The sequence below is a fragment of the Carlito syrichta genome, unplaced genomic scaffold, assembly GCF_000164805.1.
Source record: "Carlito syrichta isolate Samal-C Ts95f unplaced genomic scaffold, Tarsius_syrichta-2.0.1 Scaffold303433, whole genome shotgun sequence".
NCBI classification, from domain to species: Eukaryota; Metazoa; Chordata; class Mammalia; order Primates; family Tarsiidae; genus Carlito; species Carlito syrichta.
Genome location: NW_007247529.1, coordinates 127,215 through 148,616, shown reverse-complemented (window position 1 = coordinate 148,616; position 21,402 = coordinate 127,215). Strand labels below are relative to the sequence as shown.

The window sequence follows — 21,402 nt, the reverse complement described above, 5'->3', positions numbered from 1 at the left end:
GCATTTCTGTACATTATTATATGTGAAGATAAGGAAAGAGTAAGCCATAGCTCTTTATATATTCATATATACAGACATGTCCTGCACTACAACTTTCTCTGGAGTCATGGAAAGGGAAGTTTTGGCTCAGCAATGTCTTCCCTTTCCAGTTGTCTTAGCTTGACTCCAGATACCAAAGAAAAAGTCATTGGAGGAGAAACACAAAGACGTAACATTTTACCATGAAGAATAAGCAAATTTAATTAGTAGTTCTAGAAGGAAGTTGACATTAAAAAATAATCAGCTTTTGATAATCAACTTTAAAATAATCATCTTTCCCTGTGAAGAAGACATCTAGAAAGAGAACTGTAAACTTAACCACTTTTGCATAATTTGAAATAGATATATGTGGATATAAATACATACAAAGGTGCACATTTATTAAAATAATAGCTCCAGCATTTCAAATATGTAAACTCATCAAATATATGTCCTAATAGAATATCAAATTTTGAGCAGACACATGCATTGAACAAAAATACATACACACTCACAAAAATGAAACAATACAGATATGCACATGCATGCATATCTGCCTCAAATTATAAACTTGCATAACTTTATTTAGTGAAGTATACACCTCAGTGAACTGCCACTCTATTCTCATCTTATTTTATTTTATGCATGTTTTACAACCTAGTCTTTACCCATGCTGGGCCACTTTGGAATAGTCAGTATGTTTTTGCCTTTGCCAGGCTGATCCCCAAGGCAGAATATGGGGCAAATTGAGTTGTACTAGAGGTCCCTGGACTAGGCTGAATTTTGAGTCTAGGAAGAATGAGGAACTTCACTTTCACACAGTTTAAAGAAGATAGGTAATCCATCCACTTATCATAAGAGTATGAAGTCTTACAAGTTGCTTCTTTATCTTCTGCCATTTGTCAGTTGTCCCTTAAACACCAATTTGTTATTCAACTCCTGGAAGATTGTTTTGAATTCAGGACAGAATCTAAATAAGTTCAAGTGGTTTGAATTCAAAGATTAGCTTTCCCTAGATTCACAAAATTCAATACTCACTTGTACTTACACTGCTATGTCTCAGCAAACACTAAAACACTAAAACACGAAGTCTGATATCTGTGAGTAATGAGAGTAGCTGGAATTATTCACTACTGGAAGCATTTTATTTTCTGAATTAAAGCATATATTTCAAAGTTATGATAGAATATTAGAAACATATTATTATCATATCTGGATATTGTATAGGGAATCAACATATGATGGTGAACCATAAATATATAGGTAAAACAAATAAAACCTGAACAGGGTCTCATAATGCAATTTTTCCCCCTTTGAGCATGAGAAATGACCCAAAGTCCTTGACAGAACTGCACACAACATTGTCTGGAACTACACTGAAGGCATTATGGTCAATTGTTTTGTTCTTCCTTTGCATTTAATTATATCATCAGAACTATTGTCATGATTACCATACCCCCCCATGATATTCTGAGCACCTACTATACTTAGGAACTCATGCCAAAATATGAGCATTTCCTTCCTGTGACAAAAAGCATGTATATGGGATGCCACCACAACATGAGGCATATGAGTTTGGTGTAGAGCCCAAGCTCCAAATGTCAATAGTTCATAAAAAGACTCATGTTGGAAGAAATTAGGCTGGAAGCTTAGAAACAATCATATCTCAGTATGAGGAGAGGAAGGTCATTGATAGTAAGGTAATATGCATTGAACAAAAATACATATACACTCACAAAAATGAAACAATATAGATATGCACATGCATGCATATGTACCCGGGAAGGAAGTTGTAGTCAGCAAAGTGATTCAGAGGTTATATCTCTTTAGAGATACATGCACACCAGTTTTTCTAAGGTACAACATTGCCTGAGTAAAGAAACCATGGAGGAAAGTGATAGATAAGTTGAAGCTAGAAAGAAGGCAGAAAAGAGGGAAAGTCAAAGAGAAGAAAGGTGATAGGGAGGTAGGGAATGAATAAGAGAGAAAAATGAGAAGAAGCGGAGGAAAGAAACTATGTTCAGTCTAATGGATCAAGATCTTACTTAAGCAAAAGTGCATTTTTTTAAAGGGCTTTCAGTAAACTGTCCATGTGTTCCATTTGTCTCATGCCCTCTCAGTGTAAAATACACACATTACTACCTTACAGGGTGGTTGCAAATACTAACAGAAACAACAGCTGCTGCTAGTTGATGTATTCCCATTTACCAAAAATTTCATGATAATTATGGTTTATGATTTGCCACTACTCAAGTGGATTTTATTTTATTTTGCTTTACTATTATTATTTTTCATTTGGACTGGGTCTCACTATGTCATCAAGGCTGGAATACAGTGGCACAATCACAGCTCACTGCAACCCTAAACTCCTAGACTCAACAGATCCTCCAGCCTCAGCCTCATGAGTAGATAAGATGACAGTCATGTGCCACCAAGCCCAGGAATTAATTTTTTGTTTAAATAGAGACAGGGTCTCAAGCAATCGTCCTGCTTTGGCTTCTCACACAGTGGACTTTATTATACCCATGCCACACTGGAGGAAAATGGTGCTGAGAGATGGCAATTAACTAGGAGCAGAAGTGGAATGCAAAGACAGCTTTCATGTATTCTAAACCTGGAGCCATTTTTTGTTGTGCCCCACTGGTTCATAAGCTGTCATGTTCTATAAAATAAAGTGAAGGACACATGACTGCACACATACAGGCATGATTGAACCACTATGTGCAGAGATCTCCATGCTTACATAAGCAGATTCAAGAAGGCATCCAAACATGCCTCATATTCCCCCTCCCACAAACCGGTTAGAGATGGACTACCTCTGATTCTACTAGGTACTTGCATCAAGAAAGGAATTGCATTCAGGTTTGGTGAGAGTCTATAAATGATGTTGGAACCCAAGAAAAAAGTCAAGAAAAATGTCCTAGGTTTCTTAAATTAGACTGAAAAAAGCAAATAAAAATATTCTACAATAACAAAAATCTAGGTATCTGCAAAACACAATATCCTATCTCCTCCTTTTTCATCCATCTCTGACCTAGCACTCCCTCTTTATCCTTTAGATTCACTCACCTGTCCTTACCTGTCCTTGCAGTGCAGGGAAGTAACCCATAACCTCTAAGGCATGGGGAAAATAGGCAAGGTGTTAGTCTGCTCTGGTTTTTATTTTTAGACTTGATTGTTGTAATAGGCAAGACCAAGTATTAATTATTGGCTTTCTTATTTGCTTCTGACTTGGGTTTAGCCTTTTCCACACTCTCTTGTGTACTGACTATCTTCTGGTTTCATCAATGTGTGGTTATTACAAAGATCTGTTTCGCTTAGCTCTTCCTCATTCATACTTATTCCTTTGTAGAGTCCTCAGTTTTTCTCATAAGACTTTGGACTTCTGGAAAATCATTTCTCACTCACTGAGATACACCTCACTGCTCACTGTTTTCAGAGTCCAATAGGAGGCACAGATTTTTTGTTGGTTTGGTTGGTTGTTGGCTTTGGGCCAGGAGCTTGACCCTTGTACTCTCCCTCTTCTTCTTCTTTCTAAATGGTTTCTTTATTGTGGAGTGAACATTCTGACCCATCCCTCTGTCTATACCATGATTATGTAAACTTGGCCTGCTCTTGTGTAACTGTCAACTATATGAGGTGGGACCCAATAAAAACCAGAATCAGTATTTGTAGAGTGGGCCCTTTGTAGTACAGGCTTCCCCCACTAGGTGTTTTAGGAACCCATTGGCATCAGGTACCAGCTAAAATTGTAATGAGAGGCTGCATTCCACTTCAGTGATTTTTTTTGAGTCTTTCAAAGTGTTTTCCAATTTCATGATGGGTGTTTTATGAGTGTACTTACCCATAATGGGCTGAATATTCAGAAGTCTTTTACCAAAATGACATGACCTCCATGTCCTACCCCAAGCAACTTTTTTGTTTGTTTGTTTCCCTGGATGAAAAAAGTCCTCAGAGGGAAAATTTTGCCAATGTGGAAAAGGTGAAACAAAAAGACAGCAGAAGAATTAGAAGGCATCAAGATTAATGAGTTTTAAAACTGTTTTAAACAGTAGAAAAAGCATCTCAATAGGTGTATTGCATCAAACAAAGATACTTTGAAGGTGACTGAAGTTTAAATATGTATGAATAAATACACAATTTTATAAGTAAATTTGGGGTTTTTTTGGCTCTTCCCTCATATTTAAGTCTTAGTGGCACTGGATACATGTTTAGGTATGGTTACTATCCTCATTCTCACATACTATACCCTTGTGTTACATATAGTAGCCTGTATAGAGTACCTGGGAGCTTGTTAGGGACATTGGACACCTGTATTTCTCACTTCTGCACTGTTTATCTGGTAGATAGGGCTTTTATCATCAAATAATTATTTTTCATTCCCAAACTACTTGATTCATTATTGCCTCACCATAATAAATACCATTATTATTTTTCAAATTTCTAGTGTGTTCTTATCTGTATGTTAATTGAATAGTCTTTATTTATTAAGATATTTATTATAAAGGCTGATTTCATCTTCAGTTATTGAATATCTCTTTTGTACAGTAAGCTCAATGTAATAAAATCATACTGTAATCAAATCACATATCTAATAAATGAGAACCCAGAATCACATGCACCTCTGATCGTAAAACCTGAAATTTTTTACCTTGTATTATTTAGACTTTTTGTGAACTCTAGTTTCCCCACATCATACTCCGCTTTTCCCTTACAGAAGTTTCATGACTAAGATTTAAAGCATATATGTTTATCTTTCTTATAATAAAAATCAATCTCGATTCTCTTTCTAATTAAAACTATTTCAAAAATTAATCAAATTCCTCTCTTTTTCTCTCTCCTTTTCTCCCTCCATATGTCTGAAATTCAAGCCTAGTTCCTACCAAAACATATCTAATACTAGCTCTCTCCTCTTAGAGCTTGGCCTCAGAGGCTATAAATAAATATTATTTTTTGAGGGTGAAAAATAAAGTGTATGATTTTATCATATGCAAAATACTGTTTTGTTATAAAAAATTTGTTAAATAAATGAATAAGTAGGTGATAAGACATATGAATGAACAGATCCTCTGGGCATTAAAGAAGTAATTAAATTAAAATGAGATCCAGTAGAGCAGGCCCTAATCTAATATAATTGTTGTCCTTTTAAGAAGAGTAAATTTGGACACCCAAAGAAAAATAGAAAAGCACACACACAGAGGAAAGGGTTAGTGAGCACACAGTGAAAAGGTAGCCATCAGCAAACCAAGGTGAGAGGCCTCAGGCAAAACAAACCAGTATATATTAATCTTAGATTTTATGAATCTTAAGAATTGTGAAAATATGAATTGCTGTTGTTAAACTATCCAGTTCATGGTATTTTGTGTGGCAGGTCCAACAAAACAAAACAAAAAGTAACTGTATTTTAAAACAAATCCCAGGCTTACAGTGCAGCTGTACTTTTAATTCCTGAAGAAATAGAAATTTCAGGAATCAGAATGGAAAATAGATTATGAAGACAAAGATATATGAAAATTCCTAACATTTGTGATTGTCACGAGTGTCAAAGTTTCTGATTCTGTCCTTCAGGGTTGAGGCTCATAAATCTGCATTTTAAAAGCATGACAAGGAATTCTGATCTAGATTATCTGGGGTTTTGATTTGAAAACTTTGCTTCATGCTTCATTGCTTCACTTAAATATGCATACAACATGCTCAATCAAAGATTACTGGAATATGGCTGCATGAGGAAGTCTACCACATTTCAAAGGGATCAGCTAGGCCAATAAATTGAAATAACCCTGTATATTTGTTTGGGTACTCTGAGACATTATCTAAGATGTACACCTTTATACTTCCAAGAGAGATTCAGTAAGTTGGTTACTAATCATCTGGGTCATGAAATGCCCACCCATTTCTCTCTATAAAATATCTTCCTGTGGCCAACAAACATGAAAGAATGCTCAACATCACTGATCATCAGAGAAATGTAAATTACATCTACAATGTGATACCATTTGACATAACAACTCTACTACTGAGTATCTACCCCAAGGAGAATAAATTGTTATATCAAAAAGACATCTGTGACTACAAGAGAAGGATCGGCAGTAGCAGGACACTACCAGAGATTGGGGGGGGACATATAACATCACTAAAAGTACCAGATCCTAAACTAGAGGAAGTGAGGACCAGTGGGAGGACCAAACTTCATCTGAATGTAGATCGTTTTTGTGCCTGATCCTGACTTGTACCCTGTATCTTTAAAATAAAATAAATAAAAAATAAAATAAAAAATAAGGACATTTGAACTCATATGTCTTTAATTTATTACTTTTATTTGGATTTGTACCAATTCTTTTATTCCTAAGACCAAAGGATTACTACTATAATTTAAACGTTAAGAAAGTCATATTGTCTTGAGCCCGCGGGTTCGAGACCTGCCTGGGCAACTTGGCGAGACCTCATCTCTACAATAAATCAAAAAATTAGCCAGGTGTGGTAGCGCGCGCCTGTAGTTCCAGCTTCTTGGAAGGCTGAGGCAGAAGGATCGCTGGAGCTCAGCAGGTCGAGGCTGCGGTGGTTGGGAGCGGCCACTGCACTCCAGTCTGGGCGACAAGGTGAGACTCCAACTCAAAAAAAAAAAGAAAGTCATATTGTTAGATATGGGAGCATGAGTTAGCAGTTATTTTTACTGCAGCACTATTCACAACAGCACATTTATGGAGCCAACATAAGTGGCAATCAATGGATGACTGGATAAATAAAATGCAGTATCTGTACACCACTGTGGAATACTATACAGCCATAAAAAAAATGAAATCTTTGGTGGGTTTTTGGTTTGCTTGTTTTGCTTTTTGTTTTATTTTTTTGCTTTGTTTTGTTTTTTTGCAGCATCATGGATGGAACTAGAGGCCATTATTCTAAGTGAACTAACTCAGAAACAGAAAACCAAATACTGCATGCTCTCACTCATAAGTGGGAGCTAAACAAACAGTATTCATGGACTTGCAGAGGGGAATAAGAGACACTGGGGACTCCAAAAATGGGGAGGTTGGGAAGAGAGTGAGGACTGAAAAATTACCTACTACATGCAGTGTTCACTATTTGGGTGATGGATATGTTAAAAGCTCACACCCCACTGCTAGGTCATATATGTATATATTTAATCACTGCACTTGTACCCCTTAAATCTTTTTAAATAAATAAATAAATAAAATGTATTCTCCATCAGATTTTCCAAGGTTAAAAAAATGATTAAGTTTTCATGTTCTTGTATTAATATATAAAAATTCCTTTTCGGCTTTAATCACCTTTTTTCAAGGGCTCACCTCACCCACCAGGGATATAAAAATGAATTAGTTTTCCAGTCAGCTCTTTGATATCTAGAAACAAAAGACTGAGTTCTGAGTATATCACAGACAGGAAGAGGAGATTTAGTCTCTGTGTGTAGGTAGGGGTCAAGAGCATATAGAGTGACCTGGACACCCAGAATAATGATAAATGCCATCACAAAACTGCCCAAAAGCTGGTCTGACTTTCTTCTTCCCCTTGATGATGGAAAAATTATTCAATTTTGAAAGCCCTTTGTATGCCGGTGCAGAGAAAACAGAACACTTCTACACTATTGGTGGGAATGCAAGCTAGTTCAACATCTGTGAAATATAGTATGACGATTCTTAAAATAACTAAAAATTGCTCTTCCATATGATCCAGCAATCCCTCTCCTGGGTCAAGTACCCTTGACCTCCTGGGTCAAGTATGCATAAACTGTGTTTATAACAAACTGTACCCTATACCCAAGGAAGCATACATCACCCTACCAAAAAGACACCTGCGCATGCATGTTTATTGACACACTGTTCACAATAGCAAAAACATGCATCCAACCCTACTGCCCATCAAAAGTGGACTGGAGAAAGAAAATGTGGTACACATACATGATAGAGTATTATGCAGCCATAAAAAAAGAACAAAATCATGGCCTTTGGAGACCATCATACTAAGCAAACTATCAGAGAAACAAAGAACTGAATACTGCACGTTCTCATTCATAAGCAGTCCCTGAACACTAGTCACATTAACACAAGGTGGGATGGGCAGTCACTGGGCACTGCTAGGGGAGGGGAAAGGGAGGGAGAAGGGTGGAGTTCATGTAACAACACAAAGGGTACTTGATCCATGACCAGGAGGTATGAGGGCCAGTTAGAAGCCCAAACTTCGCCAGCATGCAGCCTACTTATATAGTTAATCCTCACTTGTACTCACAACTCTATAATAAAAAAATTTTTTAAAGATCTTTTAAAATTCACTTATGGTTTTATATACCTAACATGCATATTGCCACACCCGGTATGGATAAACTGTATTTATAATAAACTATACTATATCATACATAAAATAGTATCAACACCACCCATTCCGCTTTCCTGAAGTTGTGAAGTTTGTTAAAAATTTTCAACAGTGGCCACAAGTGCATGGTCTCCTCTGGACTTCCTATTCAGGCATCTCACAAGACCACTCTTCTCTTTATCTCCAGGGTCTGAGGTAATGAGTTCCAGAACTCCGGTCCTGCTAGGGAATTGATTAAAGATACTGAAAGGGTCTCAGTGGGCACCTTAGGCAGTCACATAAAAATCTGAAATTTAAACATCCATCCTGTAGTCTCTCTATACTCCCCATGACCTATAGTTTTAGCCTTGGTAAGTAAGAAGTCTATATAGTAAGCAAGTGTTTGCTGCTGAAAGTGGAGCTAAACTGAGCCCAAGCTTTGAAGGGATGGGAGGAAGGAACTTTGGCCACAGAAGGGCTGTAGTGCATGCCTGCTGAAGCTGATAACTACTGCAATCAGGTCTTGCTGTCTTCATAAGATCCCAGGTCTGAACATAGCAGCAGCTCAGGAAGCAGACAACAACTTTCTCACATTTATCCACTCTCTAGGTTTCCTGAACAGAGAGTTGTCTCCTGTGTGATACCAGTAGGAATATTGTTGAAATCCAGAAAGTTAAGCAAGTTAAATGGGCAGAATTCCAGTGCAAGTATAAGATGAGCTCAATTATTAAAGGTTCCCCTTTGCATCAGACACAAAGTTAGCAGAATCAAGAATTATTTCCAAGAAACAAAGAGAAGGATAGGAAGCAATCTGACCCTTTGGAAGAAAAGCTTTTCTGTGACATAAAAGGACATTTCCCTGAGTGACCACAGAGTATAAATAATAGAATCAGAACAGTCATTCAACTTGTTTAAGTCTCCAAGCAAAGCAACTGGAGCATAGAGGCTATGGGTTATAACTCTCCTTCTGATCCCAGCAGGTTCTGGACAACTGCTTTAGTACTGATCAAGACTAATGAAGTCTTTGCCAAATCTGATAACAGATTGTCCAAAGATCTTTAAATATGAAGCACTTAGACTAGTTATCTTACTAAGATCTCTCTGGCCCACAGAATAAAGGTGATCTTTCTCAAGCAGATATCTCCTGGTTTCATTATTCTGAATTTCACTTTACTTCCAAATCCCCTAACTACTTCAAACTATACTCATGATTCTCTCTCTGGTTCATATTCTGCCCAATTCCCTTACAATATGAAGCACAAGTTCCAATCCCAAAGAGAGTTTGTCTTGAGATTATAGCAAACAGAAGGTGAGAATCAGACTTTTAATAATTAATTTGTCATTTAACTCTCACTCATTTCGGGCTTAAAAAGTTACGAGGATTTATTAATCTACCTTCTTCAAAATTTTCTATATGTGCTTTGGAGCTCCAGAGATCTAGGTTTGACTTCCATCTCCAGCATTGATTGACTGTATGACTTGAGGCACAGTATCAAATTATCTCAGCCTCTCTTTCTTTATTTGCAAATTGAAGTAATAGAGTTACATTGCAAAGTATTTATAAAGTCTAAATGTGTTTATTTTTGCAATGCTCCTGGCAAATAGAAGATGTTCATCAGAAATTATATTTATTTCCTCTTTAACATCATATTTTTGGTTTAATGTCAAGAATATTTTCTACTATACGTACTATACAACAAGTTATAAGTTATATTGTTAACCACCATCTAGCTTGATTGTTTCTGAGAGGTAAGTTAACCACAGATCTTCTGTATTCACTTTGTTGCATAATGTGGTAACAGTTGATCATAGCCACAGCAGAAGCAGAAGTGCACAGCATGAGAGCCGATCTGATCTTCAAGTGGAAAGTAAGTTAATGACACTTACTGTTAATGTCATTCATATTGGAAATGAAAGAGAAAATATCCATGTATATATTTATGTATATTTCTCTAGTTCATTTATTTATTCTGCTGAGGAGTCACCACTGTTTTTCAAGGCCTATTAAGCTAGCTGCTGCTATTTAACATTGAATTGTCACCTGTGTGGAAACAAAGGTTAACAGTTGTTTAGAGCTTGACATCTAAGGGAAAAAATCAATCCTGATTTAAAGCCCATTTTTGTCATTTTATGTGTATCTAATCTTAGAAGTATTCGTCCTTTTTTCTAAGCTTTTATTTCCTCATCTATAGCATGCTACTACAAATAGAATATTATTTACAGGATTTTTAAGGAGATGAAATGTGCACCAAGTTACTATTAGTTAACTAAATAAAAATTAATTTTTTATCTATACAAGAAAAAAATCCTGTGTATCTGCTGTATACCCGAGTGTGTTCTAAGCAGTGGATTTACAGAGGTAGATAGAACAAAATCCCTACTTTCTTGGAGCTCACATTTAGTGGTATTATTAATTAGGAGTGAGGAGATTACTACTCTCAATGTGGAGAGGCCCAAGTTGGTATATGAACTCTGTCTAGTGACTAGACTCTACTGAGACTTCATTTCTTCCTCAGTAGAACAATGGGTCCCCCCAGCATCACTACTCTGTGTTCTGTGAGCTGTTTTGGATTTGGCCTTCTTATTGGAGATGTGACCAATGTTGATGGTGCTTCAGCCTCTCTTTCAACCTGGTTCACAGCAGTTGGGTTCTAGACTTCTGGAGAATGCCAATTACTAATAGGAGGATCAGGGTTTTGATTTCCTACACTAGCTGTCAGGAATAGCCTCACAAACAGCTCTTCAGACACCCTCCAGTTCTCTTGGAAATTTTGTGATCTGAACAGCATTTGAGCTATCTGGATAAGGCTAAGCTTCTTTGACAGGCAGACTAGAGGAGAAGATGAGTGAAGTCTTAATCCATGCCTTCCATGAGGTTTTTATGTGGGGCTTAAAGTTAAACAGAAACAGAAAAGTGAAAGAAAGAAAGAAACAAACATAAGAGTAGAGCAAAGAAAATAAGATGAGATAATGGAAAGGAGCATAAGATGAAATAAAGTTGGAACTTTAGCGAGTGACCTGACAGAAAAGAGGTATGTAAAGATGATTTAACAAAAAAGTCTATTCCTAAGGGATATATAGAGTTAAGTATGGCAAACAGAAACAGTGAAGATTTGCTCATTCCTTTGTCTGAAGAAGCCACAGAGAGCAATTACTACAACCCAAGGAAGTATGTTGCTATAGAAGAAAGATCTCAACAAAAGCTGTGGAGAAACCTGAACTCCCCCACCCCCACACTTCTATCTCTCTGTTGGATGAGCCTAATACAAAGTCCAGAGGCCAAGAAGGTGTATTTGATACAGAAGTCAGAACAGAATAAAATGAGTGGAAGAGCGCACATAGAATATCCCACTTTCCCAGTTTGGTCCTTACAAGTTGCATTAGCAAGTTACTTCACAATTCCTGTCTTTATTTCTTATTGTTACTATGGAACTAAAAATATTTCCCTCATAAAGATGTTGGGAGGAATCTAGGGACGGGAACCTCTGGGAAAAGCTATACAGTTCTAGGTCCATTTTGTTCTAATTTTTTCTCTTTTTAAAAAAAATTTTCCCAGGTGAAATCACTAGCATGTCCTCAACTCATTTCAGGATTTTGGAAGGAACCTAACTGCCCTCTTTGTTCCCTCACACAATGACACTAGGATCCTTGGGAAACAGCAGCCCTGTTTCCTCATTCTTCCTGCTGAGTGGCGTTCCTGGTCTGGAGCACATGCACACCTGGATTTCCATCCCACTAGGCTTCATGTATCTGGTTTCCATTCTGGGCAACTGCACAATTCTTATCATCATTAAAACAGAGCCCTCACTCCATGAGCCTATGTACCTCTTCCTGTCCATGCTGGCTCTGACTGACTTGGGTCTGTCCCTTTGCACGCTTCCCACAGTGTTGGGTATTTTTATGGTTGGCACACAAGAAATTAGTCACAATGCCTGTTTTGTCCAGCTCTTTTTCATTCACTGCTTGTCCTTTCTCGAGTCCTCCGTGCTACTGTCCATGGCCTTTGACCGCTTTGTGGCCATCTGCCGTCCCTTGCACTATGCTTCTATTCTCACCAACACAGTCATTGGCAGGATTGGCCTGGCCTCTCTGGGCCGGAGTGTAGTACTCATTTTCCCATTGCCTTTTATGCTCAAAAGATTCCCCTATTGTGGCTCCCGAGTCCTCTCACATTCATATTGTCTCCACCAAGAAGTGATGAAATTGGCTTGTGCAGACATCAAGGCCAACAGCATCTACGGCATGTTTGTCATTGTCTCCACAGTGGGTATAGACTCACTGCTCATCCTCTTCTCCTATGCGCTGATTCTGCACACTGTGCTGTCCATCGCCTCCAAGTCTGAGAGACTCAAAGTTCTTAATACGTGTGTTTCTCACATCTGTGCTGTGCTGCTCTTCTATACTCCCATGATTGGTTTGTCTGTCATACATCGGTTTGGAAAGCAGGCACCACCTTTGGTCCAGGTGGTCATGGGTTTTGTGTATCTTCTCTTTCCTCCCTTGATGAATCCCATTGTCTACAGTGTAAAGACCAAACAGATCCGAGAACGAGTGACCCACGCCTTTCGTCACTAACTGGATATAAATTTTGGAGGCACCATCTCCTTAAATGTGCCCTTACTCCGCCATTAATTATTATATCTAATGAGCATAAAATAGAGGAGACGTTTATTTTTTACAACACAAATATATAGAGAGGTGAACAAGAAATCACAGTCCTCATAGAACTCGCATTTTTGTTCTGGGGTAGGTGGATACGATGTAATATGATGTGGTAAACTGTGTTTTCTAGAAATGGAAACTGAAATAATTCTAATTCCACATTCTCTTCCATAAATTTCCCATTCCTTCTCAGAGGATCAATTTCTTCTCCCCTTGTAACTGGGTAGAATTTTTAAATGCCTCACCAATTGAATATTGAGGAAATGAACCTGTGAGACTCATAAGGCTGCGTCATAAAAAGTAGGTTTTTTGTTGTTTTGCTTTGCTTCATTTTTACTTCTCTCTCTCTCTCTCTCTCTCTCTCTCTCTCTCTCTCTCTCTCTCTCTCTCCTCTTTCTCTCTCTCTCCACCTTCCACCCTCTCTTTTTCTCTCTCTCTCTCCATTCTATCTCTATTTCTATTTCAACATGTCTCCCTCATTGCTGACTTTTGGAACCCAGCCATTACACTGAGAAAAAGCCCAGTCCACACTGAGAAGTCACAAGTTCTATCCAATAGGCTCAGCCAAGGTCTCTGCCTTACCTGTGTCAGTATTGGCTGCTAGTGAATGAAGAATCTTTCAAGTTACTCCATTCCCCATCTTGTCAGCCTCGTCAGCTGCCAGTGAAACCAACAATCAATTGTTTTCTGAACTCAGACCAAGTTGTAGATTTGTAAATACAATAAATACTTTAAAGATACTTAATTTGGGAATAATTTATTATACCATGTTAATTGTAAGAAATACCATGTTAATTGTATTTCTAAAAATATAAAGCAACTTATATGAGAACAAGAAAGAGTACTATCTGCCCTTAGCTGGAGGAAAAGAGTATCAAGAAAGGTTTCCATTAGTTGACATAGTAGTTAGCCATGAGAGACACAGAGGATTTAAGCCATTAAAGACTATAAGAGGAAGGATGCAAAAACATGTTCCAATTGAAATAGATAGCATGTGCAAGCTAAGGCAGAGGTGAGAGAGAAGATAATGCATTTAGGAAAGTATCTGAAATTTTGTCTTGTACTTGTTCTCTAGTATGTCAGAGAAGGCTTGAAAACAATGAGTGGTAAATGGAAAGAGACTGAAGTACTGACCATATCAGAAAGCTCATAAAAATGATAAACCAAGAATAAATTACTTGTTATACCCTCTTATATGTGCATTACAACTGCACCCCCTTGTACTCAAGATAAAAAAATTTATCTTTTGAGTAATACATGCCAATAAAGCATTTATAATTTTGGTTTGGAGATTTCTGTGAGGAAACCATGTCTGGATAAGATGCTACCAAGAAGAGCTTTGGACACCTAGAGGGAAACACATTTGTAGGGAAGAAAAACGAAAAAGAGTGGCTAAAGCAAAATCCTCTACTATAAAGTGTTTGTGGAGCCAGTTCTCACTTGAGGTTGGTCTTTCCAAGGCTATCGAACTACTGCACTCAACATTTAACTCGTGAAATGCCCACCCCCAGCACCACTGCCTCATTCTGTCTGATAAGAGAACACTGTTTTTGCAATGATGTGTGTATGCAAATTTTGACTATCAAGCATGTAGGAGATCCACGATTAGTTATACACAGCAAATTGAATATAATAAACTAGGTGTGGAAATACCATGTGTGGCTTATGTTTCATGTGATTGTGTACATACCAACTTCAGAAAAATCGTTAAACCACTAAAAATTCTGAGGTACGTGAGCAGCCTCACAGTTGGATTCTTTCTATGCTGTGTGCAATTATAATCTCGATCTCCATAAAGGAGTTTTAGTCTCTTATTCCTTATGATGAATTTTAAGTTATCCTTATATACTAGAAAGTATACTAAACTCCAAGTCAGGTTAGGGAAGTTCTTCCTTCTCACTGTGTGACTTAGGCAAATTAATTTACTTATCTGAGCTCAATTTTTTATTAAAATGGACTAAAAAATTCATTCTACAAGGTATTCTACACAATTTAAAGATATAAATATATTTATATATATGTTTCTATAATAGTCCTTAGCATGTTTTCAACTCACAATAAACTTTATTAATATAATTTTCAAAATAAGACATAGTAACACAAATTAAAATGTATCAACATACCCTAGAGAATGTGTGATAAAAAATGAGGAAGCCCCAAAACAACCCTAAAGGGAAGAAGAGTCATGGGTAGCTTTCTGGAAGGGTTCTCATAGCTGAGGCATAAAGTACATACAGCAGAAGTTAGTTGGGTAAGAATAATTGTTGAGTATTAATTATTTTCTCAGGTATGCATTCTAGAAGTATGATGGGCAAAAGGATAATAAAGAACTGTGTTCTTGACTTATATTTTGTAGTATAGAGAGACCATAGGAAAAAATAACTATTTCAGACAGTGCTAAGGGCTCTAAAGGAAACAAAATGGGGTAGTGGGTGGAGAGAGATGGAATAAATAAACAGGGAAGGCCCCTGAAAAGGAGAAGATTTGAGCAAAATTCTGAATAATGCAATGGAGTTCAATATTATTTCCCTGGGGTAGGAATAAATGTAGATGTTCTAGGAACATTAATTGATGAACTGAAGATGGTTAGAAGAGAGGAGTTCTACATAAAGCTGACAGTTCAATGTCTGTCAGACGAGAAAAGGCATCTTGTTTTAGGAAGTAGAAACATAACTGAACAGCAGTGACAATGAGAAGTAATTAGAAATGTCCTGAGGGATCTGACATCAAGCATTCTGAATCTAAGATTATAATCTTTGCAGCATATCTAAGTCAGAGCTGGTGGGGAAAAGGAAGTGATTCATTTTCTCCCTTTTGTTTTATTATCAGCTCCCTCTGAAAATCCTGAGGCCCAGACTCCTCTGATGAAGTGGGGGAAAAAAAGGTAAACCATAATTGTAGTGTGCTATGAGGCTATAGTGAAGCATGACATAACAGCCATTAGGAATGGAATGTGGAACCAACCTTACATAGACATTCATGTACTTATTTATTATTCAACAGTTAATTATCAACTTCTATGAAAATTAATGGGAGAAAATTGGTGAACAAGGCACAGTGCTCACCCTCAAGAAGTTTATAGTCTGGTGGGAGTATCTAGAATATTTTAGCACTTTGTATGAACTACAAATTGAGTCCTGAATGTCAGCTTAGAGCTATCCAGATGAAAGTAAGGAAAAATAGCAAGTATTCTGTGAAACAGTCAAGAGATTACAAAGACCATTTTTTGTGAAGAAACTGTAATTCTTGTCAGGAACAGGCAAGTGGTAGACTTAGAGGAGGTGTCACGGTGCAGCCAGTAATATACACAGATCAGAAATCGCAGTGACTCTATACTTAGTAATTTACTCAACCAATATTTAATGAATACCTACTTTATACCAGGAAATATTCTTGTTTGTTTTGTTTTGTTTTGTTTTTGTGAGTCAAAGTCTTACTCTGTCGCCCAGGCTGGAGTACAGTGGCACATTCCTGGCCACCGCAACCACGACCTACTATGTTCAGGAGATCCTTTCACCTCAGCCTTCCAAGTAGCTGGAACTACAGTCACTTGCCACTTTGCCTGAATAATTTTTTAAATTTATTTTAAGGACGAGGTCTCACCAAGGTGCCCAGGTTGGTCTCGAATCCCTGGACTCAGGCAATCCTTTCACCTCAGTCTCCCAAAGTGCTGGGATTACAGGCTTGAGCCACCATGCCCAGCCAATATTCTTGGTTTTAAGAATAGAGTAGTAAATAGAATAGAAAAATACACTGTCCTCAGGAGTCTTAGATTCTAGCAGGGTCTGGCAGATATGAGAACCAAATAAAAGGCATAGTGTGGTGAAGGGTAAAAATTGCTATGGAGAAAAATTTAAGTAGAAAAAGGGAATGGGTTGTGCTTAGGAAGTTTGTAACTCATAATAGTCAAGGAAAGTTGCATTAAGAAGGCAATATTACAAGGAAGTAAAAAAGCAACACATGGATATCTTTGGGAAAAGAATTCCAGACAGAGAGAAGAACAAGTGCAAGAGTCTGAAACAGGAACATTTCTGGTGTGTTTAAGACACATTAAGGATGCTACTGCTCTTTAAAGAAAAACAAAAAAGAATGCTACAAAGGAGAATATAGAAAGAAAGAATAAAAAAGAAATAGTGTTGACCATGTCATGCAAGTCATTGAGGAATTTGGAATTTCAATTCACAATGAGATGGAAAATCCTAGACAATTGTGAGCAGAGAGAGAACATGACGTGGATAGTCTTAACACAGTCACTTGGCCAGGACAAGAGGGGGCAGCAGAGAGACTTTTGTAATAATCTAAGATGCTAGTTTATAACAGAGGTTAATAGCGGAAGAGAAAGTAAATGATTATATTGTGAAGGTGGAAATGGCAGAATTTGGTGAAGTCAGATTTCTTTAACAAGATTTTTTTAAATGTTCTCTTCTCATTAAATTACTTTAGTTATTTTAGTTCTCTTTTCGGTTATTTTTCAAAAATGTGCTTCTTAATGTGTAATCTATGTATTATTGCTATTTTGATGAATTAATAAACACAATTTTATGCTACCCAGTTTTGATTTCTAATATGGTAGATATCTATAGGTATTATACCCATAACTACAAGATCTTTGGGGTTTTCAATAATTTTAATAGCATAGAAGGATTGTAAGGCCAAGATATTTTAAAACTGCTGTTACAGATACTTATTTTATTAAGATACAAAAATAATGAGGCAATAAGAAAGTATAGATTATACCTTTTAACAAAAGTCACTCCTTGGTATATTTAAGATTTTCAGAAATGAGTAGATATATCTCTAGACCTCTATATATGTATTTACAGAATTATTAAACATTAATTTTCAGACTTCAACAATAACCACATACATTATTGTATCAATTTATTTACATAACATATTTAATTTGTAATTTCTATGTAACATGTATTGTTCTACATAAGGTATAGACTCTGTTTATTTTCTCTTATAAGGATAGCATAGATTTGGTGGTGACAATATCCAGACAGTAAGAAAAGCAAATGCAGAGATCAATAAACATAGCCACTAGACACCCAAATCCAACAGAAATAAAACTGAACCTACTACTTTTTTACCTCAAGTGAATGGCACTATTGTCCACTTAATTATTACTGACTCCTTCCTCTTCGTTTCCTGCCATATTCAGTACATGAGTAACTATTACTGATGTTATTTACTAAATCTATCTCAGATCCAATTATTACATTTATCTTAGTCCAATATATTGTCCTGTCTCACATAGATTACTGTAATAATTTTTTGTTTGTTATCTTGGTTCTCTCTTGCTCTTCTACTAATATATTAAAATAGAAATCTGCTTTATCATTCTGCTTATAACCTAGATAACCTTTTTAGTTTGTTCCTTTTTTTTTTTGAGTTGGAGTCTCACTGTCACCCAGACTGGAGTGCAGTGGCCACTCCTGGCCACTGTAGCCTCGACCTGCCGGGCTCCGGCGATCCTTCCGCCTCAGCCTTCCAAGTATCTGGAACTACAGGGGCACGCTACCACGCCCGGCTAATTTTTTTGATTTATTGTAGAGATGAGGTCTCGCCAAGTTGCCCAGGCAGGTCTCGAACCCGTGGGCTCAGGCAATCCATTCACTTCAGCCTCCCAAAGAGTGTGATTACAGGCTGAGCCACCGAGCCCAGCTACCTTTTTAGTTTTTATTTATTTTTTAATTTTAGAATCAAGGGGTACATGTGCAAGTTTGTTACATGAGTATTTTGTGTAATGATGAGGTTTGGGTTTCTATTGAATATGTCATTCAAATATTGAGCATCATACCAAATAGATAGTTTTTCTGATAAAATAATGCTATTTGATGAATCCTGTCAGTGAGGTATACAAAGAAAACTAAAGATTAGAAACTGTACCTATATAGTAATGGGAAACTAATGAAGTGTTCACTCAACAAAGTAAAATAAAAATATTTGCATTTTAAGATGCTCAATCTGGCTATAATATAAAGAATGGATTAAGGAAGTGGGTGGAAAGAATTGATAAGAGAGGAGCAAGTAGGAAGTTGTTGCAGAAATTCAGAAAAGAAATCCTAAGTACCATGGTAGAGTTAGCCAGAAAAGTGAACAATATCATAAGATATTTAGAATAAATTGATTTTATGCCTTGAAAACTGGATGTGAGAATTGAGTAACAGAAAAAAGCTTTAAAATTATACTACAGTTTCAGTTCTGAAGAATAAAATGTATGGGAGGTCTACTTAGTAATAAACGTAATATAAGAAACAGGACTCAAGGAAGAAATTAATTCATTGCATTTTGAAGATATTGAGTTCCAGATGTCTGTAACAGTATGTAGTGGTTAAGAACTCAAGTTCTGCAATAAAATCTATCTCAGATGAATTCAGATGACATCACTTACTAGTCATGTGCCCAAGGAAAATTGCTTTACCTCTGTAAGCTCCTACATACTCCTTTGCCAAATGAGAATAAATGATACTTTGCTAATAGGTTAATGTGAGGAATAAATGAGGTAATGCATATAAAGCTTTTAGCGCAATACTTGGTTGTTAATAAATGATATATAATTGTGAGATACTATTGCTATTCTTATTTAAAGAGGAGTCAAGTAGGCAATTGGATCTATCTATGAACCTAGGAATTGGGAGAGAAATCCAGAATGTAAAAATAAATTCATGGCCTGGGATCCTATATTAAACCTCTACTAAGACAAAGTTACTTATTTTACCTTTCTCCCCGAAAGTCTAGAACAGAGGCTGTGCAGTGAGGCAAATGAGAGAACATTGTGAAAGAAAAACAGCAAATGGGATTTGGGAGCAGAGACCTGTTACAAACTCTATTTTAATGGACATGATTACTCAGATCTAGAATGCTGGGCTAATAGTGACAAAGGTATGACTTTTAGGGAAAAATCAATCATGAATTTTAAAGGTTGGAAATGAATTTAATTGTTAAACAATCTAAATAAAGCATTACCAGTGAGCTTGCCCTGTGGACCATCAATTTGCACATCTGGCCTGTCAGTATCCCTCAAAGAGTTAATTTCTTTCATTTGTTCTTCTTTAATCTCTTTAAAAATGAAGTCACCCAAAACTACAAGAAAAGACATTGTCCTCCATAAGACCTGAATCCAGTCCTCTGGCTATGACTTTATAAATTACTCAATTTCTCTAAACTTCAGATTTTGGCTTATTATTTATTTACTTTCTTTTTTTTTTTAGTTAACAAGTTGCAGTTACATATTTATGGGGTACAATGTCATGCTTCGGTACACATATATTGTTTAATAATCAAATCAGGGTAGTTAGCATATCTATCACATCTCATTTGTCATTTCTTTGTTTTGAATATTTCTCACTATTTGTAGTATAGAACACCTTACTGTTAACCATAATCACCCTACTGTGCAAAACCACACCATAACATTTTCTTCTTTTCTAATTGTAACTTTGAATCTATTGAGAAAACTCTCCTCGTCCTCCCTTTCCCTATCCCCTGCTCAGTCTCTGGTAACCACTGTTCTCTGCTTCTATGATATTAACTATTTTTTCTTTTTGTATTCCACACATAAGAGGGTTTTCCCCCAAAAAACCAGGGATTATCATTTAAAAGCAGGCTTCGAGTAGTACAGTCTTCCCTGTCTAGGTAAGTGTTCTAGGATCCCATTGGTATCAGTGTACCAGTTAGCATTGTTGTAAGAATCTGCATTCTGCTTTAGTGATTAAAAAAAATTCTTTCAATGCATTTGCCTATTTCATGATGGGTTTGCGAGTGCACCTGTCACACTGTGCTGAGTGTTAGGCAGGCTTTTTACAAAAAACATGCATGGCCCACATGCCCCATTCTCATTCACTGGATCTTGCTCTGAGCAACTTTTTTTGTTTATTTGTTTTCCCAGATGAAAAAAGTCCTCAAAAGGAAACCTTTTTCTCATGTGGAAGAGGTGAAACAAAAAACAGCAGAAGCACTAAAAGGCATGAAAATTTATGAGTTCAAAAACCGTTTTGAGCAGTGGAAAAAGCATCTCAACAGATGTATTACATAAAACAGAGAGTACTTTGAAAGTGACCGAAGTTTAAGCATATTAGAATAATACACAACTTTTATAAATAAATTTCACTCATGTGAGTAAAAACGTAGTATTTGTCTTTCTGTGTATAGCTTATTTATTTCATTTAATATGATGTTTTATAAGTTTATCCATGTTGCAACAAATGATGAAATTGTATTATTTTATATGGCTGAATAGTATTCTGTTCTGTATATATACCACACTTTATTTATCCTTTCATCTATTGTTGAACACTTAGATTTATTCCATATCTTGGCTATTATATATAGTACTGCAATAAATATGGGAGTACAGATATCCCTTTGACATGCTGATTTCATTTTTTAAAATATAAACCCAGCAAA

The 21,402-nt window shown here is 36.6% G+C and overlaps 1 protein-coding gene across 1 annotated transcript; it reads left to right on the top strand.

Moving 5' to 3' along the window:
• The first annotated feature begins 11,937 nt into the window (after nt 1-11,937).
• On the top strand, nt 11,938-12,941 carry LOC103260921 (olfactory receptor 51G2). The gene has a single exon (XM_008058571.1). The coding sequence runs from the start codon at nt 11,962-11,964 to the stop codon at nt 12,901-12,903; it is 942 nt and encodes a 313-aa protein (XP_008056762.1). The 5' UTR covers nt 11,938-11,961; the 3' UTR covers nt 12,904-12,941.
• Nucleotides 12,942-21,402: the final 8,461 nt, after the last annotated feature.

Excerpts from the sequence above, each read along its gene's own strand:
- LOC103260921 (XM_008058571.1), top strand. The coding sequence starts at position 11,962 with ATGACACTAGGATCCTTGGGAAACAGCAGCCCTGTTTCCTCATTCTTC.